Source organism: Limtongia smithiae (assembly GCF_038497785.1).
Source record: "Limtongia smithiae strain NRRL Y-17922 unplaced genomic scaffold V1518scaffold_16, whole genome shotgun sequence".
Classification (NCBI taxonomy): Eukaryota; Fungi; Ascomycota; class Lipomycetes; order Lipomycetales; family Lipomycetaceae; genus Limtongia; species Limtongia smithiae.
Window position 1 is genome coordinate 171,388 of NW_027117637.1, and position 14,625 is coordinate 186,012.

At 47.0% G+C, this 14,625-nt stretch overlaps 3 protein-coding genes across 3 annotated transcripts; 2 read left to right on the forward strand and 1 right to left on the reverse strand.

Annotated features, from left to right (window-relative positions):
• The first annotated feature begins 1,505 nt into the window (after nt 1-1,505).
• Nucleotides 1,506-4,232, forward strand: V1518DRAFT_423141 (uncharacterized protein). The gene has a single exon (XM_066905622.1). The coding sequence runs from the start codon at nt 1,846-1,848 to the stop codon at nt 4,138-4,140; it is 2,295 nt and encodes a 764-aa protein (XP_066757211.1). The 5' UTR covers nt 1,506-1,845; the 3' UTR covers nt 4,141-4,232.
• A 2,672-nt stretch (nt 4,233-6,904) lies between these two features.
• Nucleotides 6,905-9,092, forward strand: V1518DRAFT_131601 (Tannase/feruloyl esterase). Its single transcript, XM_066900725.1, has 3 exons — nt 6,905-7,572; nt 7,634-7,740; nt 7,798-9,092. The coding sequence occupies exons 1-3, from the start codon at nt 7,178-7,180 to the stop codon at nt 8,991-8,993; spliced, it is 1,698 nt and encodes a 565-aa protein (XP_066757212.1). The 5' UTR covers nt 6,905-7,177; the 3' UTR covers nt 8,994-9,092.
• A 2,073-nt stretch (nt 9,093-11,165) lies between these two features.
• Nucleotides 11,166-13,133, reverse strand: V1518DRAFT_388253 (cytochrome P450 family protein). Its single transcript, XM_066901728.1, has 2 exons — nt 12,454-13,133; nt 11,166-12,399 (listed from the first exon to the last, which is right to left on the reverse strand). The coding sequence occupies exons 1-2, from the start codon at nt 12,772-12,774 to the stop codon at nt 11,218-11,220; spliced, it is 1,503 nt and encodes a 500-aa protein (XP_066757213.1). The 5' UTR covers nt 12,775-13,133; the 3' UTR covers nt 11,166-11,217.
• Between the last annotated feature and the right edge of the window lie 1,492 nt (nt 13,134-14,625).

Genomic DNA, 14,625 nt, shown 5'->3' on the forward strand with positions numbered 1-14,625 from the left:
TGAAATTGTTTTTTTTAAATTTTTTAAAAATCAAACCAAGCCCAAAAAATTTTTTTTAATGCATTTTGTTTTTAAAATCCCCCAACCCCCACATTCACCCCCCCCCCCCCCCCCCCCCCTCCCCAAACAAAACAAGGAAATAGATCAAAATTCATCTGTTAACTAAATTAGTGATTAAGCTGGTAGTGCTGGTAACACACCAGTACTCATGAATGTCATTTTAATAAATCAAATTAGCTAACTTATTCAAGCTGGCGATCATATTATTGACTGGCAAAGGTACCACACTAAGCGCGGCTAAGTTGTCGGTCGGGGAGGAATATTAGTTCCGGAGCTCGGGCTAGAATCTGAATTAATTGACTGCAATCTAGAGTATCGATCTTCAAAAAATTGTATGATACATTACTTGAGAGTTTCAAATGAAATATTTGACGCTATGAAGATATTGCACAGACCAAGTTGCACCCACACAAGTAGAGAATTGAAACAACATGTGTGAATAGCTTACATGACGCGACGCGCTTGATTTCATTATTGGATACCTAATCTTGTAGATATGCACTGGAAATGGTCTTGAATTTTCACGTAATATTCAGTCTACTTCTGGTCTCAGCTATAAATCGTTGCCCGTCGAAAGAACTTCACACGACAAAGCTACCGAGATTTGGTCATTTGCTGCTGCGCCTCTGAATACTGCGCCATGGATATATTCGTTATCACCCTTCAACTACTTCTGGTACTCATACTCGTCGTATACCCTTCCCGCAGTCTACATGCTGATCCAGGTCTCACTAGTAGCACTTCTGACACTGGCAGCCCACAATGTCTTGCCTCTTCAATTGTTCGCGCTGACTATTGGTAACCCTTGCATTCTAGAAGCGCCGGAAGACACATATGTTCATTTGCTGAATCGAACACCGCCAATCTCTTTGATTCTGCCCCTGCAGCCTCGCTTCTGTAAAAGCTATCATAAGCGATCAAAGCGCGCATGGCTTATGTGCTCGAGTGACAAACGGCCACACGTCAGATGAAGGCTGGCGAGAATATTCCTCTGAATTGTCTTGCAAAACTGATTTTTGGCGCCAGCTCACTCGATCGCAGTCGCAGTCGCGACCAGCTGCCTTTCTCATCTTTAAAGCTTGGGGTTAAATTTGACGGCTTGTGCTGCGGTCCCTGTGATCTCACGGTAATTGCAGCGATCCACTTGACGACGCTGGTTAAGGCTTCTGGCGCCTGGCGGTAACTGCCGCTGTGTAGAGTACGCAACATATAGCCTCGTTGGAAGCTTGGCAGCGTACTATCCGCGCTGTCGCGCTTCACGGTCTTTCCACCAGTGCCCATTGTGGTTTCTCAAAAGTTTTGCGGCTGAATAATTCTATTTTGTCAGCAATGTTTTGTGATAGTTGCGCGTGCAGTGTGGGTCATGGAGGCTGGAGCCGGTGGTTTGGCAGGGCGGAATAAGGTTACTCCAAGGTGACGACGGCAGCCGCTCGGTTCACGCCGCATCTCGCTTGTTCCTACAACTGCGGCAAGCGCGATGCCCCAGCAATACTCACCGCCTCCACATGTGCTTCATCTCCTCCTCCTTCTCCCGCGTCGTACGCGGTCGACAATGTCTGTGTGATTATACGTTTGTGGCGAGAGAACCGGCGACGATGGCTGCTGTTCTTCTATGGAAAGGGGCGGCGGCGAAGGGGGACTGAGCAGGGGTCATGATCTGATTCAGCGCCATGGCAGGGGTGCGCCCGCCGCAGGTTAGCCACGATATAAATATACGCCCTGTCCCCCAAGACGTCGTGGTGTTGTTGTTCCGCCGTTTCCGACGCACACTTCCGCCGATACACCATGGCGCCACGGTCCAAAGTCGTCTATGTCACGAAGCGGGCAGCGACAAAGTTAACCTCGACGGTCGCAGCTGAGAGACAGCGGTCCACCGCAGCCGGCGCTGACTCGTCCCAAGACCAGACGCTCATTGCAGAAGATTCTGACTCAACTGCCGATAGCGACTCCGCCGACGATGATATTTCAAAGCTCTGGGATACTATCAAGACGCTGCAGAAGCAGCACGACGCGCTGGTCCAGAAGACCTCGACTCTCGTCGTAAATACGAAGAGAACCAAAATTAATGACCGCCATCAGTACATCGCAGGCCTGGTGCAGAACTTTGACCTGGACTCAGACACAGTTATCAGAAACAATCTCGAGGTATCTGTCCCGCGCATGTGGATATGGAAACACTTTCAGAAGATTTTTGTGAATCTCAAGGACGAAGTCATGCTGGGCAAGACGTTAGGCTCTGGAAGCACGGTACACCATTACATGGACGAAGATCTTTCCACTTGGTCGACTAAGAATCCCTCCACTACCGACAAATCCGGTCCGGATACCGCCGCGACTGTTCCCATCTTCGGAATTGCTGCTCTATGGCCTTTGTTTCTCATTATCTGGTTCATTCCCGCGGTGTTCATAACAGCATATCAGTCTTGGACCTACGACTCGGGCCACTGGAAGAAAACGTATCCAAAATTTGATGCACGAAGTACATATCCGATGCGTCTGAAAAATTCCGGTGATGGCAAGGACCAAGTCACCGTGTTTTTCGAGGCCCTATACAAATTTCTTAATCTCCGCTGTCCCAGATCCTCTATCGACGAAGTATGTGCTCATTGCCACGTCCAGGGCGGCGGTACGTTTCCAAAAGGCAGCAAGCCAGCATGCCCGTCTTTGTTGAAGGAGATATTGATCGGAAAATTCCGGCTTACGGTGACGGATTTCGAGGCGTTTTATAAGCTTGACGCAGATGACAAGGTGAAGGCTATTGAGGAAGTGTTTACGATTTATAAGATCTACACGCTGGCTGAAGTTCTATCGTTCTGGCAGATCAAGGACCGCTGGGCGATGTATGGCACCGTGACATCGTCAGAGAAAATCACGTCGTTTCACATGTTTTCTCAGGACGAGACTATTTCTGCAATTTGCAAATCGCTGAATGTTACCCCAATTTCGGACGGCGCACTCGACTGGGCGATCATGCGCATCGCATTCAACTGTCTCCCATCGATGAAGAAGATCAAAGACACCGAAGAAATCCCCACCGCGGACAGCAAGACACCTGAGCTCATCCTTCCGGTCAAATTCTGCCACACAACGATGTACGCGAACGATAATTATGACGAGTTCTTCAGCACCTCAATTCCCGACCTGCTCAGCCCATTATCTGTCGGCTGGTCGGCGGCGACAAGCGTCATTAGCAGCTTCAACGTGAGCGTGAACTCTGACGCGAAGCAGAAAGCCTCGTATTTCTTCTCCGCGCTGTCACTGTACACGTCGTTGATTATGAACGCTGGGTTCGCGTATTCCCACAAGTTCATATTTGGCGGCGCGTACAGCTTTACTGGCTATGCTGAGACGCCGGTGAAAAATATCGGATCTACGGGGTGGTATATTTTTGATTCGTACTTTACATACCTTGAACGGCAACGATATCTTCTCACGTCCGCAATGGAGGATACCGATGAAGATCTCGTGTTTGACGATAACACAGGTTTCCTTGGCACGCAGAGCTTGATCAAGAGCGGTCTCGTCGGCGTGACATGCTCAGGGTTATCACAGCATGTCGTCGACTCGATCTCTCTCGATGTGCAAAAAGAGTTATTCTCAGGCAAGCTCTCTCCCGGAAGCACAGCCAAGTCTACATCTGCAACCGGTACGAGCTTATCGGATACAACAGCACGGTCAGTGTCCGATGCTGAGAAGGGCAAGCGCGAGTTGTCGTTCAAATGCTACCTCGTTCCTGGAAACCCCGGGTTCTGGGTAGTCCAATCCAAGAACTCCTCGCCGATCAAGTTGTGGTTCAAAACCATCATAAACTTCATTCTGTCGCAGGAGCAGCAAAAGGACGAGGATACACACCAATTTGATAAGTTTGAGCCGACATCTGAGAAGTTTAACCTGTTCCCGGATGTAAAGCTTGAGGCCACAAAGAGCAAGAAGAGGAAGGCAGCGGCGACACCGGCTGCACCGGCTGCAGATGATGATGCGGATACTGTGGGTTTGTCGGACGCGAATAAGAAGATTGCAGATAAGCAAATTGGTGATCTTTTTATTAACTGTAATTACGACGCGTCGACGGACAACTGATTGGACTTGGGGGGGAGGGGGAGTATTTGTTAATCTTATTGTATAACGTTGACTAATCAATAATAATTGACTTTTAATATATGTATCTGGGTTGTCTCTATATTGCGCGACATGTATCAGCGGGCGAGGAGATGCAACAGAGCCGTATAGACACCGATTACTGATAAGGAAGTTGCACATACAGTCGCAATATTTGCTTCGTCCTCCTCGATTAGTAGTTCCCACAGATATGTACTCTGACCAACAGGGAACGTCAATGCGGTATCAGCACACCGACACAACCTGTATCACCTATAACCGCACTGTTCCTTCGTCTAACATAATCATGCCTCCAATCACAGTAGCTGAATCCCATTGACATCACATGCACATAAATATGGTATGGTGACGTTGAATAGAGCAGGACAAGCTGTAGATGTTCCGGTTGTATGGTTCTACGCTGTAGATGGTATCGATTGCTTGCAAAATATGACTTCGTAGGCGTTTGGAGATATGAAATATGGTATCTCAAGGGTCGCGAATAGAAGTGGGGTCAAGTTCATCGTTCCACTTACTATAACGCTTATCAGCATATATACTGACGATACTAACATATGGGCATATCCTGCAGCAACATAACTCTTTATCCAGAATTATGCCTAATACGCGACCCGCTCCGCGTCCGGTCTGTATGCGTGGATGTTATATACGCTACGTTCATCTCAGCTCAGATAATCACACGCTAAATCGCAGGTCATGAAGCTCACTATGCAGCCCGTGTCGGCGGATCATGTGTTGCGTCGTCATGCGGTGTTTACGTACATACTGTCTCAAATTAGTCTCGGTTCCTCATGACGTAGGTTGTACGCCAAATTCCATTTCACTTACGTCCCTGTCCAAGCAAGAGACAACTTGTACTCTGATGAAATTGCATTGAGCACAGCTGCAGCGAACCGAGTGCGCACTTCATGTTGTTGTATTGCGGTCAGCTAGCCGACGCGTTCAGTGAGCACATCGGCTTCCACAGGCAACAACGTGACTTTTCTCCGCGATCAAGATTCCATCTAGACCATCTACTATTCCCAGACCTTTTAACACTTCTTGGCTGCCTCCGTCGGTATTATTAGTCTATGACTCTTAGTACTTTGGACTTCGCCGTTATGTAAATCTCACCACTGGAAGACTTTGCAGAATTCAAGTCGTCATACCACTTGGTGTTCATTCTTGTTCGTCGATATCATGCTGCTTTATTCACGACCTGGTGCTTGACAGCGAGTGCTGTACCGGCGGGTATGATCGATCGCCAATCGTGTCAAAGTAACAAACAATGAAGAACTGCTTATGTGGGCGCGCGGGGGGATTCAGCTGGACACACGTTGCACGCACGTGAGCCCTAGCCCCAACCCGCAGACCAATGGCGAATGAGCGAGCGCTAAAACTGATCCAAAAGACCGCCCTGAACCGCAACAATTCAGGGACCTGACCTCCGGCTCTCAGCTTAGTGTACTCATATAAGCCGGTGCTCGCTTAGCAGCGGACGTAAACAAATTGAATAATATTTGTTGCCAATCTACCCTCAATAAACGGCAATCTTTATTCCGATTCGCGATGCTCTTACAAGCACCAGCACAGTGCGGGGGCAGCTTGCAGGCCCGTGCCCTCGGCACCTGTTCAACCCCACTTTTGAAGTCCTACTGTTTGGCACTACCCCGCAAACTGGCATAAGATTTCTCATGGAACTTTACCCTCTTCGTTGATGCTTCCCGAATGGCTACGTCTACTGCACTTGTATTCGCAAGTCAAAATACCGCAAGCTCTCATATTGATCTGCACCTTCCCAGCAACCGCCACCGTACTCTCGTTTGTGCTGGGGATCCGTATAAAGCTGGCTAATGGCTGCTTTCTGATTATCCTTGGTTAAATGGCTGCATCTACAAGCGAATCTGTATTGAATTACAGTTCTTCGATATTTATCAACTCGTAGACTTGGTTGCGGACGGCTACGGAGATTATCGCGGTGCGGACCCGGAGAGCAAGATGGAGCACAACAGTCCTTGCGGGGTAAAACTTCGCCGCGGAGATCGTCATTTGTAATTAGACCCTTTTGGCTTAGACATCGATTTCATTATAAAAAGTCGGTTGGAGGTCGCCGGACGGCAAAGACAGAAAAAATAATAGAAAAGAGGAAAAAGAAATGAAGAGTGGACACAAGTGCTCCTCGGGTCCACTAGAACCACTCGGCGATTCTCCCACTCGCTAATGAGGACGAAGAATCAGTGGATTAACCCCTATCCCCTAGGCGAGCACATGAACCCGAGCGTGATTCCCCCTATTCTCAAGAGAAAAAATAGACGTACTGAGTACGAAGGAGACGCTGCGAAAGGTGACACCAACTGTCTGAGGTGTGAGTGTGGCGACGGCGCCATATGTTGGGATCAACGGCGAAGAGGCCCGGACGGCACCGGCGGGAAACCTCACTCAGTCCCACGTCATCGTCACGTCTACGATTAAACCTTGACGTAATTCTCCGTCTATCCTACCGGCTATGGCAAACCGGTAATCTTGTCTCCGATTTGACGAAACGAAAGAACTGTGGAAGGACTGAGATTTGGTTCTCTTTCTCCCACCACCTACCCCGCATATTTCTTTTCCCCACACCGGATTAATACTGTGCCGGTCATTGCAATCTTAGGGCCGCCGCCACGAATTAGCCAGCGCATGTTCCGGGAATACGGATTGTTCAGAGGAAAGACCCCGCGGTTATTACTCTGAAAGGCTAAAACCACTTTAGACTCTTTCGTCTAGCGCTTGAGAACTAGTTTGCGGGGTCCCCGCAAGTACTCCTCACTGTGCATACAGCAAGAGGCCTTGATTTTCTTACATCCAAGCCGATCCGATGCTTTGATTACTCTATACCAGTCACCATTCAACTTGCTTCGGTGCAGCATATATATTGCCTCTCTTCCCCCGTCCACTGCCGCACTCTCCTGTACTCTATCACTGTGCTTCAGTATCCAAAGTCACTCAGATCATCTCTTTACCATCTGCTTCTGCCAGGATGCGTTCAACCATTTGGATTTCGACAACTGCGCTTCTAGCAACTGTCACAACTGCAGCTGCGACTTACTTGAGTGATATCTGTACAGACGCCTATGCTAGTGCTGCATTGCCTTTCGATGTGTTTCCGTATATAACGATCGATGCGTCTTCGGTCTCAACGGAAATTGTTTGGAACTATAGCGCCAGTTCGGTGTTTTATCCCACGTCTACGTTCAACTATTGCAATTTGACATTCTCATACTCTCACAATGGCATTGATGGGGACGTTGTCAATGTGGAGTACTGGCTGCCGGCGCCAAGTAACTTTCAGAACAGATATGTGTCTACCGGCGGTGGTGGCTGGGCCATTAACTCTGGAGCCAGCATGCTACCGACTGCTATCATCGTTGGCGGGTTAGTTTTACCTTGCGATGCTATTAAATGCAGAAGCAGATCACTGACTACATACCAACAGCGTGGGTGGATTGACAGACGGAGGCTTTGGCAGCTTTACAGATCAGTTCACCAATGTCGCTCTTCTAGCAAACGGAACTGTTAATTGGCACGAGACATACATGTTTGGTATGATTTTACGCTCACTGAGAGTACTTTAGAGTTGCTGCTAATACTTTGTTACAGGATTTCAGGCACACCATGAACTGGCTGAGCTTGGAAAGGCGCTGACCCGCAACATCTATGGGGTAGCTTCTGACACAAAGATTTACTCCTATTACCAAGGCTGTTCGGAGGGTGGCCGGGAAGGATGGAGTCAGGTGCAGCGTTTTCCTGAACAGTTCGATGGCATTGCAGTCGGTGCACCGGCGTTTCGATGGGCCCAACAACAAGTCAACCATTTGACGGGAAATGTGATCGAGCAGACGAAGAATTACTATCCCCCCACTTGTGAGTTGGAGAAGATCATGAATTTGACTATTGCTGCATGCGACCCGCTGGATGGAAAAACCGATGGTATTGTGTCCCGGTCTGATCTCTGCCGAAGCCATGTGAACTACAAGGGGTTCATTGGGACTCCTTACTCATGTGCAGCATCTTCTTCAGTTCCTGAACAGACTGGCAATATTACTGCGGAAGCCATTGATCTTATTTTCACCTACTGGAATGGGCTGCACGATTCGGATGGAAATCTTGTTTACTTCAGTTACCAGCCCGGTTCTTCCTTTGACGATTTGCAGACTGCATATGATAGTTCCACCGGTGAATGGGGTCTTAGCATTGATGGTCTCGGTGGAATGTGGGTGGCGTATTTTATCGACTTTTTGCAAATGAGCGACCTCACTTCTCTGACCAACGTCACGTACGACACACTGAAGGAGTGGATGATCTTCTCGCAAGCCCGTTACGGTGACATTCTCCAGACGACATATCCAGACCTGACGGCCTATCAAGCAGCAGGCGGCAAGGTGATCCACTTTCATGGCGAGCAAGATTTCTCAATCCCCACAGCTTCGTCTGTACGCTACTGGGACTCTGTTCGATCTATCATGTACCCAGGCAAGTCATATACACAGGGCGCAGCAGAACTCGATGACTTTTACCGTCTATACCTTGTGCCCGGTGCCGGACACTGTGCGCTGAATGACTATGAGCCGGACGGACCGTGGCCCCAGACATCGCTCCAGACTGTCATTGACTGGGTTGAAAACGGCAATGCTCCGGACACACTCGCAGGGACGGGTGAAATTGACACCCTTTGCAGATGGCCGTTCCGCCCGTTGTGGACCAACAACGGAACAGACTTCAACTGTGTGTATGATCAATTCTCGATCGACAGTTTTTCATATGATTTGACCGCCTATAAGATGCCCGTGTACTAAGTTTTGCAGAGGTGATTGATTGAGAATATCGACGATCAACGACTGTGTCTAATATGTACCGACTGTATGGTATCAGAATGAAATAAATGTTGAAGCCGCAAAAAAATTGGAGACGGGTATGCAAAGTTAGAAGCCTTGATATATCCGGATGGCAAGTTGACTTTAACACGTGCTGTTGGTATCAGTCGGACAAATTACCACTCTTTGCCTCGGCAGTTACCTCTATCAAATCGAAGCTTCCCGCTTCTTCTCTGGCACTAGAGTCCGCCCGATATATTCTATGAGTATTACTAGGACGCTGACTGTTAATTCCTGATCTTCACCACTAAGCTAGACTTTATCTGTTACTAGCTAGCAGCTTAGATCACCGACTTACGTCCCAGATGTAGTTCATTTGTCCCCGCCGGTTACCTATGTGCAGTCACAAACTTTGTTCACTAATTAGGCCGACTGAACATTGTTACTTACGCAGCTTTACCAGCTATGTCCAAGGCAAGCGAGTTAGATCTGCGCTAGTTAATGGCTACAGTCACTGATTAAATAAAATCACTACCCAGTTGCTGAATCGCACTGGTGCATATTACTATTAGAGGTCTTGTTTACTAACTCTGCACACTAATTTAATAAGCCAAGTCGAGAATCAGGAACTATTCACCCCTTTCCGGTCTTTGGAATCGTCAAGACAAACGAGTCTTCTGTAATTAAGAAAATCGACGTGTAGTCTGCAAAATCGTGTATAGTCAACTGCTCATACTGCAATATCACAACATCCAGCAACATAATGTGTCCACACAATATGCCGTGTTTAACAACTGCAAATTCCCACACAAAGGGTAGAGTGACCAAGGTAAGCGTATGCAATGTAGAGAATATCCAAGTTACACACCGTAGAGGTTGCTCGCTGGACGCAGGATTTATGTCGTTGGTTGCACGCAGGATTTCACTTCTCAGTCGCTTAGGATATGGCATATGGCATATTCGCACTGTCATAGTCGTACAATGACAACTAAATATAGTACTTCCATCGATAAATCGTCCCATTTGCTGCTGTACGAGGTCGTCAGCTTGTACGCCCAATACCATTCAGTTGCGTACCATCATACATACAAGATCGACAACCAAACAGATCTATTTTGGCATCCGCATTCTCCGTATATCAGCATTCTGACTCTGCCCAGTGCACAATGAATTTCTTCACAAATAGCTAGTATATATCTGGTGTTTCTTACATCATGCGCTGAGATGATCTGTAGCCTTGTCACATGTGACGCGCCTTGTATTAGTCTTGTCTTGACATACCGTACTTTGAACGACATACTGCTAGCATGGTAAGCAACATTAGAAGCACTTGGGACTCTAGCGAGCTTGTATTTCCATTGGGCCGGCAAGTTTTAGCGTCGGCTGCAAAGGCTGTTAATCTCTTATGCACTTCTTCAAAATTATAATATCGCCACTGGCCCCATGCATTTGATAATCATGTCTGGCAATTTGGCTAACAACATGATCTTCACCTAAAGTAGTATGACATCTATACAACCTGTTGTTCCCACCAGTTTTGAATTTTCTGTGATCAGATCTGTATGATGCTGTCATCGCACTTCGCGGCTCTAAAGTCGCGACTTTGTAAGCATCATTCAGCGGAATCCCTCGCACAACCACAGTCGATGCAGTACCACCGTAATTCTGTTCTACTTCTCACCAATCGAAAATATGCTTGGTTTTATTTTGAAGTAGAAGGGTGCTTGATCTGCGGAGTGAGTAATCGTTGGTGTCACTCGGTGCTAGCCATGCTAGATTCAGTTATCCCTAGACCACGTGAGCTGCTCCGAACCCGCAAGACAAAATGCAAAATAGACAAATATAAGTGAACTAACTACTAACTACTAACGAACTGACTAACTGGCTAACTAATGACCCGTAAACTTGACCAAGATTTTTGATTGGTTCAGTGGCGCAGACTAGATCACTAGCCGAATCAATTAAATTTGTGATCTGAATTAGTAGCTTTGCTCTGTTTGGAATTTGAAAGGATGATTAGTTGATTAGAATGAGATAATTAGTCCACTATGCCGGTGTTATGCTGCACCGATTGCCATAACACAAACGGTCGCTGCAGACTTGCACGCAATTTGCTATGCACGGATCTCTAACACCTACTGTCCTTCGCAAGATGATCATTGTATTACTTCAAATGAAAATATCATATTTCAGACATTTACTCTTATCAATCTCGCGCTCGCTCGCTAACTTTGCAATAAAGTCCATACTGATTACAAAACCACGCAGTGTGCAAACGCCAGTTAGCCTTCGGATCGACCAGCTCGATATCAAAATTCCTAATCAGTTCCGGCACAAGCTTCGACATTTCCATGATACTGATATTCTTGCCGATACAAGTGCGAGCGCCGCCGCCGAACGAAAATATGCATCTATCCATTTTACGGTATTGATCTTCTTCAACCAGCCAGCGCTCAGGTCGAAATGTTTCGACGTCGTCACCATATATCTCCTTGTCGTAATGCAGAACCCAACTATTAACACCGACGACGCTACCTGCGGGAAAGTATTTTCCGTTGATGGTTGCACCGCTGGAAGGAACAATTCGCTCGAGCGGAAATCCGGTTGCTCCGTGTATTCTAAATGACTCCTTTAATACGGCTTGCAAATACGGCATTGTCAAAGATTCCCTGTATGTTACTGGACTAGAAATTTTGCCTTCCGAAGCCATCGTGTCAATTTCATGTCTGAGAGCGCGGGTGCATTGCGGATGTTTCATGAGGTTGTAAAATACGGTTCTTAAACTGATCGCCGTCGTATCGCTGCCGGCAGCGACGTTACTCCAACATCCGCGTTTTACTTCCTCTTGCGTAAATAACGTCGGGTTTTGCTTATGCTGAGCAACGAATCGAGAAAGAAAATCGCGACGACCGGTATCACCTGTTTTGTTTAGTCGAAGTTCCATTTCCTCTTGTGCAAACGCCATGACCGCTGGTCCTCCGGAACTCATCAATGACATGATTTTGATAGTAAATCGATGAATTTCCCAATACACTCCCACCAACGAGGCATATACGAAGTAAGTATCCAGCGCTTTTAAGATCCCATTAATATCTCGACCGCCCTCAAGAAATCCGAGACGCTTAGCAAAAGTAATTTCTCCAATGACGTCAAACGCGTAATATTTGAGCCACTGTCCAAAATCGACGGATTTTTCGTCGTGCACAAACTCGTGCAGCCTCTGTTTGAAATACTCTGTAGTAGAGTCGACGTACTGCTCCTGCTCCAGCAATGCGGTCACTGAGTACGAATTTGCGTACTTTCTGCGAAGTATTCCGTGCCATTTCTCGTCTCTCTCGGTGAATAGTGACGTAGCTGTTCCCGGAACGCTCGATCTGTACCAGTTTGACTAGAAGACATTTGGTTAGCTCACACTAAAATGAAACTCTCTGAAAATGTTCACCTTAATAAAGTCGTTTCCGGATGCATAAATTGTCTTCATGGCCTCCTGTCCTGCTAATGAGTATTCTCCAGGCGCAACTCTGACGATCGGGCCATATTTCCTATGGAGATTGATGTTGATGAAGTGATATTGGCCTGTTGAGTACTGATATAATTTCCATAATCTCGTATGCCGTGCTAGCCAAGGACCCGGGATTTCATGTAGCGGGGCCCGGTACTGGCGGTAGAGAAGCTGGAAAATGCAACAAAATACAATTGGAAGTATCAGCCAGTATGAATTTGCATATGTCAATGCTTCAGGGATGCATGGGTATACCACCATGTTGACAGCCGGCGTAAAATGCGAGTCGAAGGGGTCTGCTCAAGAGTCGGGTAGTTCAAAGGGTTGCCAACGACGCTGATCTCGCGTCCGCTGGATATATATACCGCGGCCGACCGTTTGACACTACTCGCTGATATATTTTACGCATGTTACGCTTGCGATGAATGCCGTAGAATCGCGGGTCTTCAACGAGCCGATGTGCTTCCCCGCACCAATCTTCCCCACATAATTCTACTTAGCCATTTACTTGGGCTATCTGTTCCGCGACTCTTCACAAAAATTATGTTGCGCTGTGACACTACCGCAGGCCTTGGAAATGTTGGAAGCGTGATTGCTCATAAAACGCGGGGTACTTCAGCCTAACTGAATGAATGCACTGCGGGGAGCGCCGCGAAGAAGGCTTAGCAGCAGGAGCCAACGACAGGGTAACTGGCCGACAACTACAACGAACCTGGAAAGATTCCGTCAGTGACAGAGGTCAGCACATTCCCAATTTGCAATCGCCTTATTTCCGTGACTTAATAGATTGATAAGCTACTGGAAGATCTCTCGATTAATCATGTTTTCACATTCATAATGAGATGGCGACGGCGACTCATGCACGAAGCTGTGGAGATGCCAACATCTCTATGCGAAAGTAGCTATTTCATTGTCTCCCCTTCAAATATAAGCAAATCTCGGAAGCCGGTCTTAGTAAACTTCCCTTCTGCGGTCAAGCAGTAGCGACACATTCAACGCTCCTCGATCGATCCATCTCCCTTTAGGATTCCAATTGAGAAAACACTATTCTGTCATTCCGCGATATCCTTGGTTTCTTCAATGCTTGTCTAAATAGGCTAAAGAAACTTTATAGATTTGGTGGCGTCCTGAAACCATGATGAGTCCTCCACGTGGCGTCAGTGTGCGGTGTACTACGTGTGCGAATGACCTGCGCAGCCGCATTTTTACATGCTTAACTCTCCGTATGTTGTTTGAATTCCCAAATATTAGAGTAACTGCTCACTTTGCCGGACTAATGTGACCCATGAACACCTGTAAGCAAATATATTCGACACTTCCCGAAGATTCCAATAAGTCTGCCCAATGCTAAGTTGCATTCGGCGGCGCCAGGCACAGTGATGCAATAGAGATCGATCGATGCTAACGCGCCGATATCTTGTCACTGAGAATCTCCAACTCACCATTACAAAGCGATTGATCTCTCTAGCGGCTGATAGACCTCACGACGATAAACTATTCGTTGTCGCGATTGCATTTGTTACTTCTTCAACAAAAATGCCAGAATTAACCAATCACGAACAAATGCCTCCCCTAAGCGCGTCAGAGATCGACAATTCAGACGATGTGTAACACAGTACGCTAAAAATTTAGCATGACAAGACCAGAAAACCGAGAGTTAGCAATAATTATAACTTATCGTGCGGTGCGAGGTATTGCAAATCTTGCTCAAGTGCATATGCTACATCAGTTCACTGATAAATTTATTTCTAATGCGGAACACAATTCTCAATATAGTAACGAGAGCACGCAGACCAAGTTGTGTAACTGTCTTGAATTTTACTCAGAACTATTTGCCTTTCGCTCTAACAAGCTGGAAGATTTCTGAAATCCACTGCACTTTAGTACAGAACTGGAGTAATCCTCTATTCTCGCTAGGACGTCACGCAGCTTTGTTGACCATGCCATATGTGTATCCGTAACGAGCAGAAGCTATGAAGGTGTTCCTGAAATCATCACGAGGACTAATGAGGATATTGTCTCAGACTCGTAGTAGCTTATTTCGACTTCTGTGACGGGTCCAACTGATGGTGTTCGCAGTCAGTCTCGCGTCGAATATCTCGGAAACCTCAA

Excerpts from the sequence above, each read along its gene's own strand:
- V1518DRAFT_423141 (XM_066905622.1), top strand. The coding sequence starts at position 1,846 with ATGGCGCCACGGTCCAAAGTCGTCTATGTCACGAAGCGGGCAGCGACA.
- V1518DRAFT_131601 (XM_066900725.1), top strand. The coding sequence starts at position 7,178 with ATGCGTTCAACCATTTGGATTTCGACAACTGCGCTTCTAGCAACTGTC. Across the intron at positions 7,573-7,633 it reads ACTGCTATCATCGTTGGCGG|CGTGGGTGGATTGACAGACG; the intron begins GTTAGTTTTACC and ends ACATACCAACAG. Across the intron at positions 7,741-7,797 it reads GCACGAGACATACATGTTTG|GATTTCAGGCACACCATGAA; the intron begins GTATGATTTTAC and ends ACTTTGTTACAG.
- V1518DRAFT_388253 (XM_066901728.1), bottom strand. The coding sequence starts at position 12,774 with ATGGTGGTATACCCATGCATCCCTGAAGCATTGACATATGCAAATTCA. Across the intron at positions 12,400-12,453 it reads CCGGAAACGACTTTATTAAG|TCAAACTGGTACAGATCGAG; the intron begins GTGAACATTTTC and ends AATGTCTTCTAG.